At 46.4% G+C, this 21,689-nt stretch overlaps 1 protein-coding gene and 1 long non-coding RNA gene across 8 annotated transcripts in view; one reads left to right on the top strand and one right to left on the bottom strand.

Moving 5' to 3' along the window:
- The window catches only part of LOC139361844 (uncharacterized), a 59,474-nt gene extending 41,716 nt beyond the window's left edge, over positions 1-17,758 (bottom strand). For 3 of the 6 annotated variants that reach the window (XR_011619580.1, XR_011619581.1, XR_011619583.1), the window contains exons 1-4: positions 17,063-17,754; positions 16,455-16,553; positions 11,571-11,796; positions 7,504-7,622 (exon numbers count right to left, since the gene is read on the bottom strand). This is a non-coding gene — a long non-coding RNA (uncharacterized lncRNA). Of the gene's footprint in view, positions 1-7,503; positions 7,623-11,570; positions 11,797-16,454; positions 16,554-17,062 lie in introns of all 6 variants that reach the window. The other 3 variants (XR_011619582.1, XR_011619584.1, XR_011619585.1) reach the window with 3 other exon arrangements.
- A 95-nt stretch (positions 17,759-17,853) lies between these two features.
- Positions 17,854-21,689, top strand: part of LOC105470951 (CKLF like MARVEL transmembrane domain containing 8) — a 130,896-nt gene continuing 127,060 nt past the window's right edge. For both annotated transcript variants that reach the window (XM_024789463.2, XM_011723311.2), the window contains exon 1: positions 17,854-18,293. In XM_024789463.2, the coding sequence (XP_024645231.1) occupies positions 18,147-18,293 (147 nt within the window). In that variant the 5' untranslated portion in view covers positions 17,854-18,146. The remainder of the gene's footprint in view (positions 18,294-21,689) is intronic.

Genomic DNA, 21,689 nt, shown 5'->3' with positions numbered 1-21,689 from the left:
GGAAAGACAGATGTTTGTCACCAGTCGTGAAGTCTCTCTGGGACAATGATTAAAGTCTCCTTTACTGCCTGCCCACAGACCGACTTCCCATCTCAGTTCATGGCAATTCCATTCATCCTGATGTTCAGACCAAAAACTCTGGAGTCATTGCCAATCCTTTCTTTCATACCCCCATCCAATCCATCAGCAAATCCTGTTGACTGTATCTTGAAAATATATCCAGAATGTAACCACTTCTCATCTCCTCCCCTGTGACCACCAGCATCAAGCTATCATCACCGCTTGTCTAGATTCACCTCCTCACTGGTCTCCCTGCTTCCTGCCCCCTTGCCTACTGCCACTGCCGAGAGACCTTTCCTGGCCATCCCAGATAAACAGCACAGGCCTCCTGTAACCTTTCCTCCTTTTGAGTTGTGTCTTTCTACATGGCACTTGTCTTCATTTATGATTTATTTTCTGTCTCCCCCTTTGTATGGAAGGGATTTTGTCTGTTTTTTTTTTTTTTCACTTCTTTATCCTCAGCACCTAGCACAATATTTAGTGTGTAATAGGCATATAAGAGTTATCAAATGTCATTGAATGAATTGAATCACACACTTCCTTAAAAATCTGATGACAGCAGAGACCTTCTGCTCAGATCAATACTTGGGCAGGCCTCGTTTTACAGACAATTTCTGGGAGTCCCCAGATTTCCTGTATCCATGCAAGTTAAGAGCCTCTCTCTGCTTTAGAGTGCCAGTTTCAAAAGGCAGGAAGTGTAACCTCTGAATTCTAGAGAGTTGGATGTCAATCTCTAATTAGACTCCAGTCAGGTATCTAGTTATTTAGATTATTCTTTTATCCATTCAACCAACATTTGTTCAGTGTCAGCTGTATGATAAGCTCTGTGCTAAGCCCCTGCGCTAGGAGAACAGAGGTATCTATTCTTAAGGCCCTTAGATCAGAAGAAACATCACCAGGTAAACACCTAACTCTAATAAGATCACTTCAAAACTGGAGTGTTGTGCATCGTTCAATGAAGACCTAAGGGATGGCATGACTAACTTTTCTTAGTTGACCTAGGAAGAACCCACAGAAAAGCATAAGCTTGAATTGGGTCTTGAAGCATGAGTAGGAGTTTGTCTGGCAGACACCAGGGAGAAAGAGTGAGACAGGCAAAGGGCCAGCAAACATCCTGGCATCCACAAAGAGAAAGCCACACATTTAGTCTAAAAATTCAACTTCAACAAAACTGTCTTAGACTTCCCCTAGAAGCAGACGTGCATCAAGGATTTGGGCATAAGTCATTTATTTGGGGATCTTAAGGGAGTATGGGAAGAGAACTGTGAAGTAATGAGGAGTAGAGAAGGCAGCTAATAGAGGGGGCATTGCTAAATTACTTACAGACACTGGGCACCTGGAGGTTAACCCCCAGGGAAACTCTGGGAACTGATGTACAACACATGGCTCAGAATTATCTCATTCCAGGATAACGAAGCTAGGGTATGTAGGAATTAACTCCTGAGCACTGAGAGTTATCATTGAGGGCTGCATCTCCATTTTTCTATCTTTCCCCAACATATTGGCTTGGTCCTCAGACCAGCTTTCTCCACACCAGTCACGATGGCAAAGGGAAGTGGGATAAGCCCCAATTGCCCTGAACCAATCATGGTCCAGCCAAGGAGCTGGGAGTGGGATCAAACTCATTCTTCCATGATGGCCTCCGTAGTGGAGGGGTTGATAGGCGTTGGGGAAGAAATCTTAATGGCTATCAATTCCCTCTTTTCATACATGAACTCATCTTTCAACTTCAAGATGTGGTTTAGGAGGCTCTGAGGAACCTGGCATGTGTTCGTAGTTCCAGGTGGCTGCTTGTTTGATTTGGTGGCTCCCTAGATTTGGGGAGATGACCAAAGTCCTGGTTGGTTCAGTCTGCTATGTCTGACTCTGCCATATTTCACCAGTCACTGCTTGCTGAAAAGCCTCCTACCTCCCACAGATTTTAAGTTCTCTGGTTTTGAGTTTCAACATCTCCCTCAATCAATTTTAGGAAACGTGATTCTTATTACTCAAGAAAAGAAAGGAGTGGGGGAGATTGAGAGGTGACATTGAAAAGCCCTGGACTGGGGTGACGATTGACATTCCGGGAGAGAGCACAGACCCTTTCCTGTGAGGCTAATTTTGAGAATAATAAAGCAAAGGGGTCCCCTCCCTCAGTGAAAGCTGCCTTGACATAAAAGGACAATTGTTCTGCAGTAGCTTTCCATTATTTCCCTCTGATGCTATCTAGCTAAAGAAAACCTGAACTGGCTTTGACGGGTTCTGGAGAGCTTTTTAGTTTAGCTGCTCACAGCAGGAGCAAAGCATAAATTGAGCAGCCCAGAAGGCTGAGACCTTAAGCAAAATGGAAAATTTCCCCAGGTTGAGACATTGAATCAATAACAAATGGCATTCTGTGCTGTGGACACCAAGGTGAGCATCAGGAAGCCTAATATTTATGTTTTCCTTTCCCTGCCTTCAAAAAGTGGCTTGGAAGAGAGAGAAAAGTCCAGGCTGACGCCTAGGGGTGTGGTTCTGGAGATAGAAGAGGTAGAGAAATAGACAGGCATAATGTTTTTCAATCAATTCTTGAAAAGATTCAAATAGAATCTTTAGGGCTATATTTTTGCCTGGAGTTACTTACTTTAAATCTAAATCAAATAGCGCAATAGGATAACTAGGATAACTGCTTTCTTGGAATTCACTGTCCTAACAGAAAGGAGATTTTCAGGACTGACTCTTTAGTTAATTTGGGGGCAGGGAGAGAAGTGGAGTGGAGAGTGTGGCAAGGGAAGACCCTTAAGGCCATGGTTCTCAAATTTTGCTGCCTTTACAGTCACCCAGGAAGCTCTTGAAAAACTCAACTCTGGCCAGGTGCAGTGGCTCACGCTGGTAATCCTAGCACTTTGGAATGCTGAGGCAGGCAAATCACTTGAGGTCAGGAGTTCGAAACCAGCCTGGCCAACATGGTGAAACCCCCATCTTACTAAAAATACAAAAAAATTAGCTGGGCATGGCGGCAGGTGCCTGTAATCCCAGCTACTTGGGAGGCTGAGGCACGAGAATTGCTTGAACCACTTGAACCCTGGAGGCGGAGGTTGCAGTGAGACAAGATCACGCCACTGCACTCCAACCTGGGCAACAGAGTGAGACTCCATCTCAAAAAAAGGAAAAAAGGAAAAAAAAAAAAAAAAAGCTCAATTCCCAGACTGTACTTCAGATCAATCAAATCGGAATCCCCGGAGGTGGGATCTGGCTTCAGTGTTTTAAAAAACTCCCCAAATGACTCTGATGTGCAACCAAGTTTGAGAATGAGGGTCTCAAGGTGGCATTTTTCAAGTCTAACGTGCACACAAAGCACCTGGGGATTTTGTTAAAATGCAGATTGTAGTTCAGCAGGTCAGGGGTGGGGCCTGAGATTCTGTATTTCTAATAAACTCCCAGGTGATGATGATGTCACTGGTCTGTGGACCACCTTCAATAAGCCAATCTTCGGATGTTTCTTTAACACCTGAAGAGAATGGAGCCACTAACAAGTCACAGAACAAAGCAAAGCACTTTTCAGAACACACAGCTCCCCACTTAAAACCTTTCTGAGAGGATTCCTCTGTACTGTTAAGATACATTGCAAACATCTTACTATGGCCTACAAATCATCACCTGGGCAACTTTTGACAAAGCACCAAAAAATCATAGTCTCTGGGGTAGGGCTTGGACTTTGGCAGATTTTTAAGACTCCCCAGGTGATGCTGATGTGCAGCCAGGGTTGAGAATCCTGTCCTAAGTCCCCGTAACAATGTCCTAAGTCGTTGGCTCCTGCAGTTTCTATCAGAACAGCCCTTTTCCCAAATCCCCATGGCTATATTCTCTCTGGGCATTGTTGATTGGATGAAAGGCAGGCAGTGGGCTTAAGCTACAACATTGTGCCCCTTCCCTGGGAAATCAGGTGTGAGACCCAGCTTGATCTGGCTATTTCTGTGTATTAGTCCATTTTCACACTGCTGATAAAGACATATCCAAGACTGGGCAATTTACAAAAGAAAGAGATTTAACAGGACTTACACTTCCACATGGCTGGGGAGGCCTCACAATCATGGTGGAAGGCAAGGAGGAGCAAGTCACCTCTTACATGGATGGCAGCAGGTCAAGAGAGAGCTTGTGCAGGGAAACTCCCATTTTTAAAACCAGATCTCATGAGATTCATCACTATCCCAAGAATAGCACAGGAAACAACCACCCCCATAATTCAATCACCTCCCACTGGGTTCCTCCTATGACACGTGGTAATCGTAGGAGTTACAATTCAAGATGAGATTTGAGTGGGGACACAGCCAAACCATATTATCCTGTTAACCCAGGAAATATGTAGTGGGGAGCAGTTGGTCACCATTTCCCCCAAGTAGACTGGTAACAGAGAAAGCTGCTCTCCCATCCAAAGAAGAAAAACAGTGGAACTTGGGACTTGGGGCTGGGGGGTGGGGAGGTTTCCAGGTCTCCCACCTTGAGGTTGTACATGGCAGAGTATGCGAGAATCTCAGTAACTACCACCTTTATCTCTGGAAGAGGGCCAGTTTCCAGGCTGAGGGGCTTCATGAAACTGTCCCTGCAGCTTAGAAGGTCTAATGTGACCCACAAACCTGGAATAGTCAAACCTTTTAGGAAAGATCCCTAAAAATCAGCTTAAACGCAGCATTTCTGTGTCATAGCAACATCCACCTCCTTTAAAATTTATAAAAAATGAGCAGCTATTTTGCAAGCTTCAAGAATAAGGGCTTTTGGGGTCTCAAACTGGTTCTATTTGTAAAGGAATCATCAGTCTTTAATTTCTGCAGCTGCAACTTCTAAATCTAGGCTCTCTGTTGACTTTGGGGGTATAATTGCATGTCTTGCCTGCTTTCTCATCTATGAACTGGAACTAAGAGTACCAATCTGATCAGATTGCTTTGAATAATAATAAAAGGGTTATGAATCATGATACAGACATGGAAATGTCTCTTATGAATGAGTCACCATCTCCAGGAGGCACTGCTGTAGTGAAAAAGAGGCCTTTGGTGAAGACTTATTGAAATCCCAGCCTATTCAACTATCCAATTATGTGACCTTAGACCAATTACCGCCCTGGGCCTCAGATTCCTCATTGCAGATACTGGCCAATAATCCCTATTTTGCAGAACTTTTGTAGGAACTGAATGAGATAATATATGAAGACACCAGATACAGAGTAGGTGTTCAAAGATATGTTTCCCTTCCCTCTGTGACCTAGATTAGTTAGGGTATACCCCTTGTTACAGTATGGCTGTGATAAAAGACTACCTTTCCTCTCCAAATAACAATGGCTAAAATCAACTAAACACTTCTTTCTTTCTCATGTAACAATCTGAACATTGGGAATCCGGGCTGATGGAGATAGTTCTGTGGCTTTGGGAACCCTAGGCTTTTTTTTTTTTGAGAGACAAGGTCTCACGCCGTCACTCAGGCTGGAGTGCAATGGCATGATCATGGCTCACAGCAGCCTTGAATTCCTAGGCTCAAGCAATCCTCCTGCATCAGCCTTCCAAGTAGCTAGGACTACATGGTCATGCCATCACACCTGGCTAATTTTTTGTTTGTTTTTGGTAGAGATGGGGTCCCCCATATTGCCCAGGCTGGTCTTGGCCTCAAGTGATTCTCCTGCCTCAGCTTCCCAAAGCACTGGGATTAAAGACCACTGCACCCTGCTGCACCCAGGCACTTCCTATCGTGCGGTCCTGCCAACTTCAGTATGGAGCATCCGTCTTGTAGTTGAACATGGTGATTTTTAGCTAGGAGGAAAGAGAGAAGGGGCAATGGACAGCAATCCTCTCCCCTTTGAGGGCACGGCCTAGAAGTTCTGCTCTCATCCATCGGGCTAAATGTAAGCTAATGGCAAATGCAGCAGCCCCATTTTTGAGATGAAACCCCAGCTCTACCATTTACTATCTGTGTGGCCTTGGCCAAGTCATTTAACATATTGGTGCTCCTGTTTTTAAACATTTCATGAAGTTATTGTGAAAAGTACATGGGTTAGTATATCTAAAGCATTTAGGAGAATTACTCAGCACATATAAGAGTATAAACTATTATTATTTTTATTTGTGTAGCTACTCGGCCACCCCTAATTGTGAGGGAGACTGGGAAATATCTCTAATCAGGTGGCTGTGTGTCCAGCTAAGGTTTTAGAATTCTATATTTGAAGGAGGGAAGAGTGGACACTAGCAAACAACCAGAGTTTCTGCCATATCTGGGTAGTTAAAACAAGTGAAAAGACTACAGAAGGGACATGATTGTAATCTCTAATTTGGGTCTTAAAAAGCCTACATAGGCTAGGCGTGGTGGCTCACGCCTGTTATCCCAGCACTTTGGGAGGCCGAGGCGGGTGGATCACCTGAGGTCAGGAGTTCGAGACCAGCCTGGCCAACAAGGTGAAACCCCATCTCTACTAAAAATACAAAAAATTAGCCGGGCATGGTGGCGGGTGCCTGTAATCCCAGCTACTTGGAAGGCTGAGGCATAAGAATTGCTTGAACCTGGGAGGCGGAAGTTGCAGTGAGCCGAGCTTGCACTATGGCACTCCGGCCTGGGTGACAAGAGCAAAACTCCATCTCAAAACAAACAAAACAAAAGCCTACATAAGGCCAGCCACGGTGGCTCATGCTAGTAATCCCAGTGCTTTGGGAGGCTGAGGCAGGAGGATCACTTGAGGCCAGTAATTTGAGACCAGCCTGGGTGACATAGTAAGACCCTATCTCTACAAAAAACAAAGAAACAAAAATTTTAGTTAGCTGGGCATGGTGGTGCATGCCTGTAGTCCTAGCTGCTTGGCAGGCTGATGTGGAAGCATTGCTTAAGGCCAGTAGGTCGAGGCTACAGTGAATTATGATTGCACCACTGCACTCTAGCCCGAGCAACAAAGTGAAACTCTTGTCTCAAACAAAAACAAAACACAGCCAGGCGTGGTGGCTCACACCTGTAATCCCAGCACTTTGGGAGGCTGAGGAGGGTGGATCACCTGAGGTCAGGAGTTTGAAAGCAGCCTGACCAATGTAGTGAAACCCTGTCTCCACTAAAAATACAAAAATTAGCCAGGCTTGGTGGCACATGCCTGTAATCTCAGCTACTTGGGAGGCTGAGGCAGGAGAATCACTTGAACCTGGGAAGCAGAGGTTGCAGTGAGCTGAGATCCTGCCATTGCCCTCCAGCCTGGGCAACAAGAGTGAAACTCCGTCTCAAAAAAACCCAAAACAAACAAAAAACCCTACATAAAACTCCTCCTTGTGTGATAAAGTGAATGTGCACCATTCCTAGAGATGGAGAGAAGAAAAATAATAACAATATGTGAGGCTCAGCGCCCAGCTGGATCTTACCTGTCCACAATGCCATGTTTGGAGGCCTCATAATATTCTGACTTTATGAAAAGTACCGTGTTTTTTAACCCCATTCTCTCTCCAGATCTTGTTGAATGCTTACCATCTGCCAGCTGCCAGGCACTAGGCTGGGTGTCCATGGTGAATTCTCTTCTCTCTGGCAGTGCCATCACGCTCTGAAGTTTGTGAAGGCCCTCACAGGCAAGGCATCAGGACTCCCCACTGTGAAAGCACGGCTCCCATGAAGGCATCCCCTGCTCCTTCCCCACCAGCCCCCACCCTCCCAATGTGTCAGGAGATCTAACTGGCTTTTCTGGTTACAGATTCACTAGGTCAAGGGAGGGGAGGAACAGTTTGTCATGCAGTCATACACCTAATGCTAACATTACTTGAGCTTGTGCAATGGGAGGCCTAGAAACACGGGCCCAAAGCCTCTCCCCCAACTCCCAAGGCAGGTACAGGCTGGGCCCAAAGGACCAGTTACTTACCTTCCAGCAAAGTGGATTTGAACATGGAAATTAAAAAACAAAGGAGTGATTCTTCACATTATAAAAGATAGGCAATAGAATTTCCAGAAAAACCCTGTAATACATTTTACCTTTTATTTGCTAGTAACTCTTCAAGAATGCACACTTAAAATATATCTTTTGTACAAAGTTGATATTTTACTGATGTTTCTTGGTGGTAACTCTTTAAAGACCCTAGCCACCTTTAAATTTCTCAGCTCCATCATGCCTCCTCAAATAGTTTATTTTTCATAAACAATCACTTAAATGTTTGTTGGCTCCTTTGGCTCAGAAGAGCCTTCCAATTAATTCTTTCTAAAGCCAAATAACCTGGTAAGCAAATAACCACTCTGTAAACTGCTTGCCTAATGTGTTCCTTTCAGAGTCTTCTGGTGAGGAATGTTATGGGTGTAATTACTCTGCCTTTTTTTTTTTTTTTTTTGAAACAGGGTCTCCCTCTGTCACCAGGGAGTGCAGTGGCGAAATGGTGGCTCACAGCAGCCTCAACCTCCCAGACTTAAGCGATTCTCCTGCCTCAGCCTCCTGAGTAGCTGGAACTACAGGTATGTGCTACCATGTCCAGCTAATTCTGGGAAGGGTTTGTTTTGTTTTGTTTGTTTTTGTAGAGATTGAGGTTTCACCATGTTGCCTGAGCTGGTCTCAAACTCCTGAGCTCAAGTGATCAGCTCGCCTCAGCCTCCCAAAGTGCTGGGAGTATAGGCATGAGCTGCCATGCCTGGCCTGCTGTCCAGTTTTTTGATGTGCTTCTGATTTCATTTTGCAACCATCATGGCACTTCTTTAGGGGTTGTTAGCTTTGGATGGACAGGCTCCTGCTCCTCCTTGGGCAGAGAAAGGCGGTGGCATTAGGACCTTCATATTCACCTTTTCCAAGACCTTATAAGGGGGCCTAGAATTTTTGTCAGTAAAATACAAATAAAGCCTACAGGTTTTGGCCCATGTACTTTTAACAAGGTGCTAGTAACATGCACAAGGTATTTTTAGCAGCCACTGCCTTGTGATTTCCCATGATTCCACGGAACTCCTAGAGCAGGTCCTCCAAACTCAGCTATCTTTTCTCTAAAACCAACGTCCATCTCACTTGGGCTTCATCCACAGTCATTCATGGGTTTCCATCTGCTTGTCATTAATGCTGTTTCCTTCTTTGAACTGGGCCCCTTCAAGACATGTTTCAGGTAAACCTGCCCTTTCTTCAACAAACCTCAGTTACTTTCTGCTCTGCAACCTGGTCTGGGGTTAACTAAGCCACCCTGCAGAGGACAAAGTGAACTGTGTGTATCCACCCACCCCCACCCCATCCTCCAGTCCTCTTACTGATTTTTGTGGAAAAATGTATGCGTGTATACATTTAAGTATATGTAGAAATTTAAATTTTCTACTGATTTGTCAAAGTAATTGCTAAAAAAAGTTAAAAGTCTGAAGACCAGGAAAAGACTCAGGATTTCACCTTTCTAAGATTATACACACACCCACACCCTGTGCCCTTTCACTATCTGGAACAGGATGTGAGTATGGTTTGACCGCAAGCTTCATAAATGCTCATTGATGGAATTTCTCCACATCTGCCCCTTTGCCAAGCACAATTTAGTGAACGTTTATTGAAGGAATGCAGAGGGAGCAGGGATGGCCCATTGTCTCCTATGCTGCGGGCGCAGAGGGTTGAAACTCCCTGTAGCTGCATTTCTCAGCAAACACACTGGTCATAATGCATCTTGTTGGGACAGGTTGTGTCCCTCCTTCTAGAATTTCCTCCTCTGTCCTCTTGTTCTTTCCTTAGCTAACTTTGAATGGCCCTTGAAAACAGTTTAAATGGCTGCTCCTTGAGGAAACTGCCTGAGCCCCAGGCTGACCTCACCATCCTCCCCTTACATGGGGGTGGCCCTGGGCCCACCTGTGGCCTGGCAGGGGTCCCACCCATCACTGATGTACGGTCTCTCTCACTCTCTTGATGACCTATTCATTAAGGGAAGGGATAGTGTCTTATTGAGTTGTGTATTTTAATAGTGAGTGGCATATTAGATAAATAAATGTTGAGCCAATGGATGCAGCTAAGAACTTTGAGAAATCCATCTTTCTCATTAAGGTCAAGACTCCTAAGAATTTTGTTTTAAAAGAGACAGGGTATTTCTCTGTTTCCCAGGCTGGAGTGCAATGCCACAATCATGGCTCACTGCGGCCTCAACCTCCTGGGCTCAAGCGATCCTCCCACCTCAGCCTCCCAAGTGAGTAGCTGGGACTACAGGTATGCGCCACCATATCCAGCTAATTTTTGTATTTTCTGTAGAGACAGGGTTTCACCATGTTGCCTAGGCTGGTCTTGAACTCCTGGGTTCAAGCAATCCGCCCACCTCGGCTTCCCAAAGTGCTGGCATTACAGGCATGAGCCACTGCCCCCACACAGAAAATTTTTTTATAATCAGTGACCTAATAAAATGATTCAAAGAGTTAAGATAGTGCTTGGCACAAAATAGACCAACAATAAATTAGTTATTATTACATCTTCTAAGAATGCCTACTTCTAAATAAGTTAATTCTTAACATCCCTCCATAGTCTCCCAATCTGAAACTTCCCTGGCTCAGAAAGCCCTCTTCTGCCGTTAGCAGCATCCCATTTGTTTCACGTTTTATTCACCACTCTTCTAAATATTTCCTCCAGCTACTCTGCTCTTAGAGTCACCCTCTTGACCCAAATTTTGTGTCCTCTGAGGCCTCCGGAGGGCCTTGCAGGGAGGTGAGGGTCCGAGGCAGCTGGAGAGAGAAGAGAAAGTCTCCTTGCTTTGTCTGAATCCGAAGGCATCAAATGATGGTTCTCAGATATGTTTGTTTGGCCCACAAAGGCGACACACTGTGTTTTGAAATAAAGGATACTAGCTGCCAATATTTATTCATAAAAATTGGGATTTCTGTCAACACGAGGCCAAAATTCTTCTTTTTTTTTTTTGAGATGGAGTCTCGCTCTGTCACCCAGGCTGGAGTGCAGTGGTGCAATCTCGGCTCACTGCAAGCTCCACCTCCCGGGTTCCCACTATTCTCCTGCCTCAGCCTCCTGAGTAGCTGGGACCACAGGTGCCTGCCACCACGCCCAGCTAATTTTTTGTATTTTTAGTAGAGATGGGGTTTCACCGTGTTAGCCAGGATGGTCTCGATCTCCTGACCTCGTGATCCGCCCGCCGCAGCCTACCAAAGTGCTGGGATTACAGGCGTGAGCCACCGCGCCAGGCCACTAGGCCCCAAATTCTTTCAAGGCAATAATCAGGTGGGGCAGAGACTGAGATGGCCCCTTTAGAGCACTCGTGCTCCTGTTCACCACAGACCCCCTGCCCCGCCCCAACTCCCTATTCTGCCCCAACGGAGTTCAAATGCTGGGGCTGATTTCACGACACTTGCAGTTTCTCCCAGTGTTATTTTCCTCATAGGAAGAGGAAAGGGAAGTATTTCTTGTCCCCGTGTCTCAAACTAAAGAGAAAAATGAGAGTGAGACCCAGGAGGTCATATGTTTTGAGAAAAATACAGTGAAGGTACTCTGTGTAAGTAAAGAATTTGATACAAAGTTAACATATAAGCCCAAATATGTCTGGTTCAGAAGAATACAATTCAAGAGGCCATTCTGAAAACAATCTGGCTCAATTCACTTATTTTCTTACCTTATATGCTTCACCGTGTTGTCATTTGGGCTGAAAACCTCTGGTCAAATTGACAGAGCCTCCTGGAACTCAAATCCACCCGAGATCCAAAAGTTCATTAGTGAATGGATTTAGGTTCCATCTCTTCCTATTTTCAAACTGAAGATGGACTAGGCTGACTGGTGGCTTTGGGGACTGGAGTGGGAAGAACACTCTTACTTCTCAGCCAAGCTTCTGATTTCTTTCCCTACAAGACAAGTATTAATAGCAAGATGAAGGGAGGCAGGAAGTTCTAAGATGGATAAACCACAGAATCCAGTGTGCCTGGAGAGTGTGAACTACTGTTTGGATTAGAGAGCTCTATTTTTAATCAACCATAAGTAATTATTTTTATTTTCTTAACTTTTCTTTTTGAAACAATTTCACTCCTTAAAAAGTTGCAAAAATAGGCTGGGCGTGGTGGCTCAGGCCTGTAATCCTAGCACTTTGGGAGACCGAGGCGGGCAGATTGCCTGAGCTCAGGAGTTCAAGACCAGCCTGGGGAACACGGTGAAACCCCGTCTCTACTAAAAATACAAAAAATTAGCTGGGCGTGGTGGCGGGCGCCTGTAGTCCCGGCTACTCGGAAGGCTGAGGCAGGAGAGTCACTTGAACCCGGGAGGTGGAGGTTGCAGCCTGGGCGACAGAGTGAGATTCCATCTCAAAAAAAAAAAAAAAAAAAAAAAAAAAAAGGTTGCAAAAATAGTAAAAAGATTTCATATAAACTTTTACCCAGATACTCAAAATGTTAATACTTGAGTATAAGAATTACAATCGCCAGACGCAGTGGCTCACGCCTGTAATCTCAGCACTTTGGGAGGCCGAGGCAGGTGGATCACAAGGTCAGGAGATTGAGACCATCCTAGCCAATATGGTGAAACTCTGTCTCTACTAAAAATACAAAAATCAGCCGGGCGTGGTGGTGTGTGCCTGTAATCCCAGCTACTCAGGAGGCTGAGGTAGGAGAATCGCTTGAACCAGGGAGTTGGAGGTTGCAGTGAGCCGAGATTGCGCCACTACACTCCAGCCTGGTGACAGAGTGAGAATCCATCTCAAAAAAAAAAAAAAAAAAAGGAATCAAAATCATGAAATTAACACTAACACAATATTATCATTGTATCTATGTAACACTGACACAATGTTTATCTGATCTACACAATTTATTCTGATTTCACCAATTGTCCCACTATTGTTCTTTTTCCAGCCCAGGCTCTAATCCAGGATTTCACATTGCATTTCACTGTCAGGTCCCCTTAGTCTGTTTTAGTATGGAACAGTTCCTCAGTGTTTGTCTTTCATGAACTTGACACTTAATAAACCATCTCTCAATTTCAGTCTGTCTGCTCCCTCCTCAGTATTAAATTCAGGTTATGCATTTGGTAAGAATATCACAGAAGTGATGTTGTATCCTTCTCACTATATCACATTAGGAGATACATAATGTCTGGTGATATCCCAAAGGTTTCTCCACTGTACAGTTATGAATTTCAAAGGGAGAATAGTATCTTCTGAAGACTTTGAAATGATATCTTTTTGTTATTTTCTTTGTTACTTCTATTTTTTAAGAGATGATGTAAATATCCTTTCTCTCATCACACTTTCAACCAACATCCATTGATGATTCTTGCATAAAACTACCATAATTTTTTTTTTTTTGAAACGGAGTCTTGCTCTGTTGCCCAGGCTGGAGTGCAGTGGCACTATCTCAGTAAGCTCCACTTCCCAGGTTCACACCATTCTCCTGCCTCAGCCTCCCGAGCAGCTGGGACTACAGGCGCCCGCCACCACACCTGGCTGATTTTTTGTATTTTTAGTAGAGATGGGGTTTCACCGTGTAAGTCAGGATGGTCTCCATCTCCTGACCTCGTGATCCGCCCGCCTCAGCCTTCCAAAGTGCTGGGATTACAGGTGTGAACCACCGCGCCTGGCCTAAACTATCAGAATTTAAAACTAGAATAACAGTGAGGAGAAACATAAACCTATGAAAATTACCTAAAAAACGGGAATGTCCCTGGTCCTCTCTTTCTCAGAGAGCAGGTGGAAGTTATAAGCTGTCCATTTTTTTCTTTCAATTACTAATGAGTCCTGGGCCTCCACTGAATGGCCTTGACCCTACAGACCTTTGAGAGTGCTGTGTCTCATACCTTTGGCTCATTGTGTAATATGGTCTTGTGGCATCCATATTTTAGACTCTTCATAAACCCTACACTCCACGCTAACAGATCTTAGATTTTTCTGTATCTATTTGCACAGGACCTGCTCATCCTGGCACATGTGGTGTCACTTGGGCTGTACCTGTTTCCATTTTCTTCACCATTTTTACAAATCAAATACTTCCCAGAAGTCTCGGCTTGAAGCTTTCTTCTGCATTAAGGCATTATGGGGGTACAGGGCTTAGCTTTTCTTTTGACATTTTTCTGTACTTAAGAATGAAGCTTGGAGCCAGCATGGTGGCTCACACCTGTAATCCCAGCACTTTGGGAGGCTAAGGTGGGAAGATCACTTGAGTTTAGGAATTTGAGACCAGCCTGGGCAACAAAGTGAGACCTTATCTCTACAAAAAAATAAAAAACGAATTAGCTGGATGTAGTTGTGCCCGCCTGTAGTCCCAGCTACTCAGGTGGCTGAGTGGGGAGGATTGCTTAAACCTAGGAGGCCAAGGCTGCAGTGAGCTGTGATTATGCCACTGTACTCCAGTCTGGGTGACAGAACAAGACCCTGTCTAAAAAAAAAAAAAAAAAGTTTGGGCCTCAGCATTCGTTCAATACCTCCTATAGCAGGGGGCAGACAAGGAAGGGTAATTCATATCTCTTGAGAAGTAGTAAAAAGAAGTGCATAAAATCAATGAATTGTAAAACAAAGAAAAGAACAAAGCTCATGGAAATCCAAAGAAATCACAGAAAAGGTGGCATTTAAAATGGGCCATGAAGACTGCAGATTCTGAGCTCTGTGTGAAGGTAGGAAGCTTTTAGGCAAAGAGGAAAGCTGGCTATGGGCATAAAGTGATCACACTTACAGAGATATATGCAAAGTGTATCCGGGGCTGAAACAGTATGCATTCTAGAGTGGTTGAGAAAAGGGATCATAAGAGATAGGCTGAACTATCTTATATAGGCCCTTATGCTGTGCAGAGTGGTACCTTAGCCTGGGGTTTCAGGACAATAATTCTTGCAGGAAGATGGAAGGTGGACTGGATAAGGGTGTTATTGGAAGAATGGGCACCAATCAGTAGAGTTTCAGGTGGAAGACAATCACCCAAATGTAGGCAGCAGTTAGAAAGGGGCAGCTGGTTTTCAAGCAACCAGTGTATATTTTTTTCTCTGCAATTCTGAAATCTCAAAAGCTGAAAACAAAAAATTTTTTCCTGAGCTTGCATAAAACATATTTGGTAGAAAAACGTAACCTAAACTGATGCAAAGCTATTTATTATCTTTGTCTTTTTTTTTTTTTTTTTTTTTTTGAGACGGAGTCTCGCTCTGTCACCCAGGCTGGAGTGCAGTGGCCAGATCTCAGCTCACTGCAAGCTCCGCCTCCCGGGTTCCCGCCATTCTCCTGCCTCAGCCTCCCGAGTAGCTGGGACCACAGGCGCCGCCACCTCGCCCGGCTAATTTTTTGTGTTTTTAGTAGAGACGGGGTTTCGCCGTGTTAGCCAGGATGGTCTCGATCTCCTGACCTTGTGATCCGCCCGTCTCGGCCTCCCAAAGTGCTGGGATTACAGGCTTGAGCCACCGCGCCCGGCCCTTATCTTTGTCTTTATTTCACCTAGATTAAAAGACAGCCATAATTCTTTACTGCTCCTCCCATCCACAGGTGGTGTCTGTTTCTCCTCTGCATGAATCTAGCTGGCCTTGTCATTCATTGGCTTAGACCAATAGAATGTGGTGGAAATGAGTCTATGTAGCCTTCAGGGCTGGGCCTTAAGAGATCTGCTTCTGCATTTGCCCATCTTAGAAAGTCTCTTCCAGCAGCCAGCTGCCAGGTAGAAGCCCAACCACCATGAGCTTATCCATACTGTTAGAAAGCCCAAAGTTGCACGGAGAGGCAAGTTGAAAGAGCACTGAAATGCTCAAATGGGAATGAAGACTTTTTGGATTTTCTAGCCCTGCCACGTCACCAACTGAAAGCAGCTGAGTAAATGACTCCAATCACACCATGCAAAGCAGAAGAACCTGCCAGCCAAACCCTTCCCAAATTCCTGACACAACAGATTTCTGAGCAAATGAAATGGTGATTTTAAGCCACTAATGTTTTGTGAACATTTGTTACATTGCAATAGATAATCCAAGCATATACTTATGTAATTCATGATTTTCCTTGCAGAAAATTAGTAGAGTGTCACCCCAGACCTTACCGAAGGTATTATGTAATATGATACACGCACATTTTACCTTTCTAAATTGAAAAACAAAATCTGAATTTAGAAATTCATCTGACCCCAAGAATTTTAAGAGAGGATTGTCCTTTGTACTATGGAAATAGAGTTGTCTAGACTCCCTGTCTTTTGCGTTCACTAAATGTCATGCATGATGGTTGAGTCTCCTCCAGTCATTTCATGTATGTATCTCTTATTTCCCCAAACTCAATAACAGTTTCTCTAAACCAGCAGCTAACTTCAGCATGCATCAGTGTCTTTTGGAAGGCTTGTTCAAACACAGCTTCCTGGCTCCACCCTCAGAGTTCCTGGCTCCACCCTCAGAGTTTCTGATTCAGTGGGTCTGGGGGTGGGGCTTGAGAACTTGCATTTTTGATAAGTTCCCAGGGAACTTACCTGCTGTTGGTCCAAGGACCACTTTGAGAACTACTGCTCCAGGGAAAAGTGCTATATTTTAAATTTTAATTATTTACCCACCAGCCCAAGGTGCTTACCAAATACACATGGATGGAATTTCTCCGCATCTTCCATCTTTGCCATGCTTTTAAAGCCTCAACTTTTACTCCCAGAGGTCTTCCTGGCTAGGTCCTAGACTTAAAAGACATTAATTCCTTGTTTTATTAGATTGTCGTTTTTGCTTTCTTCTCAGCACATTCAATAAGACACTGTGAAGAAAATGTCCCTTGTGATCTCTTTTTTAACCTGTCTTGGAACAAATCAGCAGAAATGCCTTCACTGTGAATCAAAGTTACCCTCGATTTATATAGCCTTTTCCTCCTTTCCTTATTTCCTTTTCTTTTGGTGGCTTCCAGACAAAATGTTTCTTGCTACCGTTTCACAAAATAGAAGGAGGGACCAACAGGAAGATAATGTTTTTGTTCAGAGGCCCATCTGTCAAAGCCTGCATTTTAGAGACTGCATTACTGAGGCCCGAAAAGTAGAGCCACTCGCTCTGGGTCATACAGCGGATAAACGCAAGCACCCGAGCTCAGTTCTTCCTGACCTGTTACAAACGGCCTCAGTAAATGAGGACCCCCATCCCCTTCCCATGCCAGGAAAGCACCGCTCATTTGTCCTAAAGTTAACTTTACACAAATCACACCTTTCAAGCCTTCTTGAAACTTTTTTTTTTTTCCCTCAAGGGTGACGGGACGGTCACGCTGATTCATCTTGGCCAGGGACCGCAAACATCTCCCCTCCTCCGGCCCAGGCGCCGTCACCCAGGCTCCACGGGTCCGCGGGACACAGCCGAGGAGAGCGCCTGGAAGCGTCGCGCCCTCAAAGCCAAGCGATTAAGTTGGTTCCTCAAATTGTTCCCGACAGGAGGGGCAGGAAATAACACCGGGTTCTGGCGGAGGCCGCAGCAGGAGGGGGAGAAGCGCGGGCCGTCTCCCGGGCCGTGCTGGCGGCCTCTCATCGATCTCGGGTCTAAGGTCCGGCCGGGTCATCATTCCTGCCGTTTCCCCAGCATTCGCGGTACCACATCACCCCTGCCTCGGTCGTCGCTCAATCACTCCCTCCGCGCCGTGTCCTGGAGCGGCGGGGTTCCTGGAGGCCTGGGTTTCCTTAAGGGGCCCCAATGCCCGCAGCCCCCGACCCGCCCAGGTGGAAGGAAACAGGTCACTGGCGGCCGCAGGCCCGGGCCAGGCGGGGCCTGACAGAGGCAAAAGCCGGGAGGGGAGCGGAAGACGGCCAGGAGGACCCCTGCGCCCTCTCCTCCGCGCCGCCGGCCGGGCTGCCAACCCAGCCACCCGGGTGCGACGCGGCGCCTTCTCGGCCGCTGGGAGTCGGGCAACAGGTGAAGAGGCCGGGCGTCCGCTGCGCCTCCGCGGGGCGGTCCCTCTCCTGCCCGCCTCCCGCCCGCCCCTCTCCACGCCCCCTCCCCTCCTCCGGGCCTCCACCGCCTTCCCCGGCTGCCCGGCAGCCTCCCCTCGCTCGCTCTCCTCTTCCTCTAGGGCCCCTGCGCAGCTCGGGAGCCCGCGCACCGAGGCGCTAGGGGCGCCGCGCACTCGAGGGACACGCGCCGCGCCTGGACAGCCCCCGGCGGTCGCCCCCTCGCACCCTCTGCCCGGCGCCGGCCGCGCTCCCCTCCCCCGCGCCTGTGTCCCAGGGGCGCAGGGCCGCGCGTCCAGCCGCAGACCCGCCGGGGGTCCCCGGGGACGCGCCAGCCCGGCAGTGGCTCGACGATGGAGGACCCGCAGCGCGCCCGCTCGCACACGGTCACCACCACCGCCAGCTCCTTCGCAGAGAACTTCTCCACCAGCAGCAGCAGCTTCGCCTACGACCGGGAGTTCCTCCGCACCCTGCCCGGCCTCCTCATCGTGGCCGAGATCGTGAGTGCGAACGGGCCGGGGGTGGCGGGGGGCTCAGCTGGACCCCGGCGCGTGCTTCCGCCGTGCTTCTCGGGATGGAGCCTGCTCAGATCTTCCCGCGGGCTTTAGGGAACGGTTTTGCTCAGCCTCGCCTTCTTCCCAAAGTGCAAGACTCTCTAAACAAGGTCCAACAAACTCTGGCTCTCCTGGGAAGAAAGGGTTGTGATCCTCAGGATGTCTTGCTGTGGGAGAAATGCAGCTTGGTGGGCCCTCTCGGTGCGGCAGCAGATCCTGGGAGCAGGATACTTGGGTTAGTGGCTATTGAGTTTGTGTTGAGTGTCAGAGACACCTGGTGCCTTTCTCACCTGATCTCCACGTGGATGGCTTCCTCCCTGAAAATAAAGCTTTCCTAAGATCAGGGGAAGAGGAAAGGGCTTCTTTCTTTTCCTAATTTATCTCCCCGGTAGTAACATTGAGGTGAGTCAGGAAAATTTTCCTGAATAAAATCCGAGTGCCGCAACCTATTTTAGGACCAAAGAGGTCTTTTGCAAGGTGCTGTGCACATCCTGGTGTAGGCTCAGAACATTCCTGGGAAGGAGGCAGGGCATGGGCGTTCTTCTCTCCATTGGAGGGCATAGAGGCTGGAAACTCACGTGATCTCCCCAGAAGTCCCAGCCAGTCCTTCATGGCTGAGAAAGGACTGGAGCCCTGTCAGCAGCTAGAGGTGGTCACTGTTTGAGTCTTCTTCGTGTACCAGAGTCTTGTCAAGCCCTTCAGATGTCCTCATACCCTCGTGTCATCCACACGACCACCCTCCCCTGTGAAGGCCTAGAGAGGGGACGTAAATCACACCAGTGGATGGTGAAGCATGGATTCAAACCCAGGCCTGCCTTTCTGCAGGGCCCCGCTAATAACTGTGAACAGTTGAGACAGCTTCCAGCTGCCTCAGCAGTGCCCTTCTGCCATCTCTCATAGACTTTTGTTAAATATTTGGGAATTCAAATCGAGCTTATGTAGGAGTTAGAGAATGGGCACGCCATCACGGTGCAGAAGTGACTGAAGACCTGGCCAGTTCCTTTGAGAAACCTGAAGTAAATCCTGTGTACCTCAAGTAGCTTGCTTGCTCCCCCAGTCTCAGATCCCACCTGGACCTGCTCTGTGAAGCTCCTAGTGGTCATAGTGCACGTAAGGTATGAGAAGTGTTGGCTTAGCTCCTCTCCCAGCTGGTTGCCTCCGCGGGTATTGAGGACTTCAGGAGACTCAAAAGCTGAAGGTATTAGAATAGCCTTGCAGGGCCTGGCTTTTAGGAGTTCAACAAATATTTGCTGTGCAAATGGAGGAGTTGGCAGGCTCCTGTGCTTCAGCAGCACAAACAAAAGCTAAAATGAGGGAGATGGGCCTTCTACCTTGGGGTGGATTTGGGCCAGGCATGAAGCATAACGCCTTTTTTTTTTTTCTGATTTATGATCAATATGCTCTGTGTACTGCACTTTTCAGGAAATACAAAAGTGAAAGAAATGTAAATGGCCCACAATCCCATTACTAGAAATAGTCACTGTTAACATGTTAGCATGTATCCTTTTAGATTTCATTTAAGTTGTTTGAAAAAGATGGGAAAACATGTAAGCAAAATCACCCTTATTACTACTATAGTTTTTATTTTTGACAGAGATAATTATGCACCTTTTTTGTTTGTTTGTTTGTTTGTTTGCTTTGTTTTGAGACAAGGTTTTGCTCTCTCAGCCTGGGGTGCAGTTGGCACCGTCATGCCACCTTGACCTCTCCGGCTCAAGCGATCTTCCCATCTTAGCCTCCTGAGTAGCTGAAACCACAGGCATGCACCACCACAGTTGGATAATTTTTATTTTTTTTTCTAAGGACGGGGTCTCTCTGTGTTGCCCAGGCTGGTCTGAAATTCCTAGGCTCAAGCAATCCTCCCACCTTGGCCTCCTAAGGTGCTGGGATTATAGGCATGAACCACTGTGCTCCACATTATGCCCATATTTTAAAGATTTGGTCCTACAGGCAGAAATGTATGTTTCTCTGACTATCTTCATCTCTTAGAGTTCTAAACAACATGTTTATCATGCTGTTTTTTGGTGTTCCCTCACCCACCCAGTGGTAGACATTATCCGTTGCCTTTCTACTCTGAAAGGTGAGGCTTTAGCTGGGATGCCCTCTTCCCCGCCTCCAATTATACATACCCTCTTCCTGTCTCCCAGTATAGGTCCCCACTTATGATGGTTCAACTTAGGATTTTTCAGCTTTACAGATGTTGTAAAAGCAGTATGCATTCAGTAGATATCATACTTTGAATTTTGAATTTTGTTCTTTTCCCGTGCTAGTGATACGCGGTAGATATTTTTTCATGATGCTGGTCAGCTCTCAGTCACCCACGCCATCACCAGTGCAAACCACCCATCCTCTCCAGCGTGCTGCGCTGCCGGGTGATTCTGCCAGCTGTAAGCTAACCTAAGTGTTCTGAGCACATTTAAGGTAGGCTAGGCTCAGCTATGATGTTTGGTAGGCTGGGGTATTAAATGGATTTTTGACTTTGGATACTTTCCACTAGGGTGGGTTTATCAGGACGTAACCTCATTGTAAAGTCAGGGGGCAGCTGTGTAGTCTTCAGGTGATTGGGGTTAGATCAGCAGCCAGTGTTGACCTATGACACTGTACATGCCACTTACAACTGACCCACTGAGTAGACTATGAATGCTTTTCCTTTCCTGCCCAATTTCTTTTTTGCCCTAGTGTTAGTAATTCTCTTTTTTCGTTTCATATTTCTCCAGCTATTCAGTCACTAATTTAACCCTAGTTATTTAAGTCTCCTGTCAAGAAGCTGAAAGACTTCGGGTATTCTGTCAGAATCACCCTCATGACCGGCCTCTTTGGGAGCCTCTGGCCTGGTGGCCTGCGCACAGCTGGCCGAGTGGGCTCTCCTGCACCATCACCCTGGAGATTCTCTTCCTTTCTTTCCTGGGTTGGATCCTCTGCTTCCCATGTCCAGTGTCCTCTGTCTTGCCTTGCTTCCACTGGGGGCACACAAAGCCTCTTGTGGTTTTCTAAGAAAGCATGCATGTGGAAATGGAAATTTGCACCTTTCAGAATATCTTGATTCTATACACAATTCTTAGTTCAACTAGGTAAAGAGTGTTAGATTGAAAATTTTTTTTTCAGGATTTAAAATGTATTTTATTGTCCTTTAGCTACTCTCATCTAGTTTTGCTTTGTTTTGTTTTGTTTGAGATGGTGTCTTACTTTGTCACCAGGCTAGAGTGCAGTGGTGTGATCACAGTTTACTGCAACCTACCCCTCCTGGGCTCAAGTGATCCTCCCACCTCAGCCTCCCAAGTAGCTGTGACCACGGGCATGGGCCACCATGTCCGGCTGATTTTTTGTGTATTTTTGGTGGAG

This window comes from Macaca nemestrina, chromosome 2 (genome assembly GCF_043159975.1).
Source record: "Macaca nemestrina isolate mMacNem1 chromosome 2, mMacNem.hap1, whole genome shotgun sequence".
Lineage (NCBI taxonomy): Eukaryota > Metazoa > Chordata > Mammalia > Primates > Cercopithecidae > Macaca > Macaca nemestrina.
The sequence above is the reverse complement of the archived record's forward strand: the minus strand, read 5'-3'. Positions and strand labels throughout refer to the sequence as shown.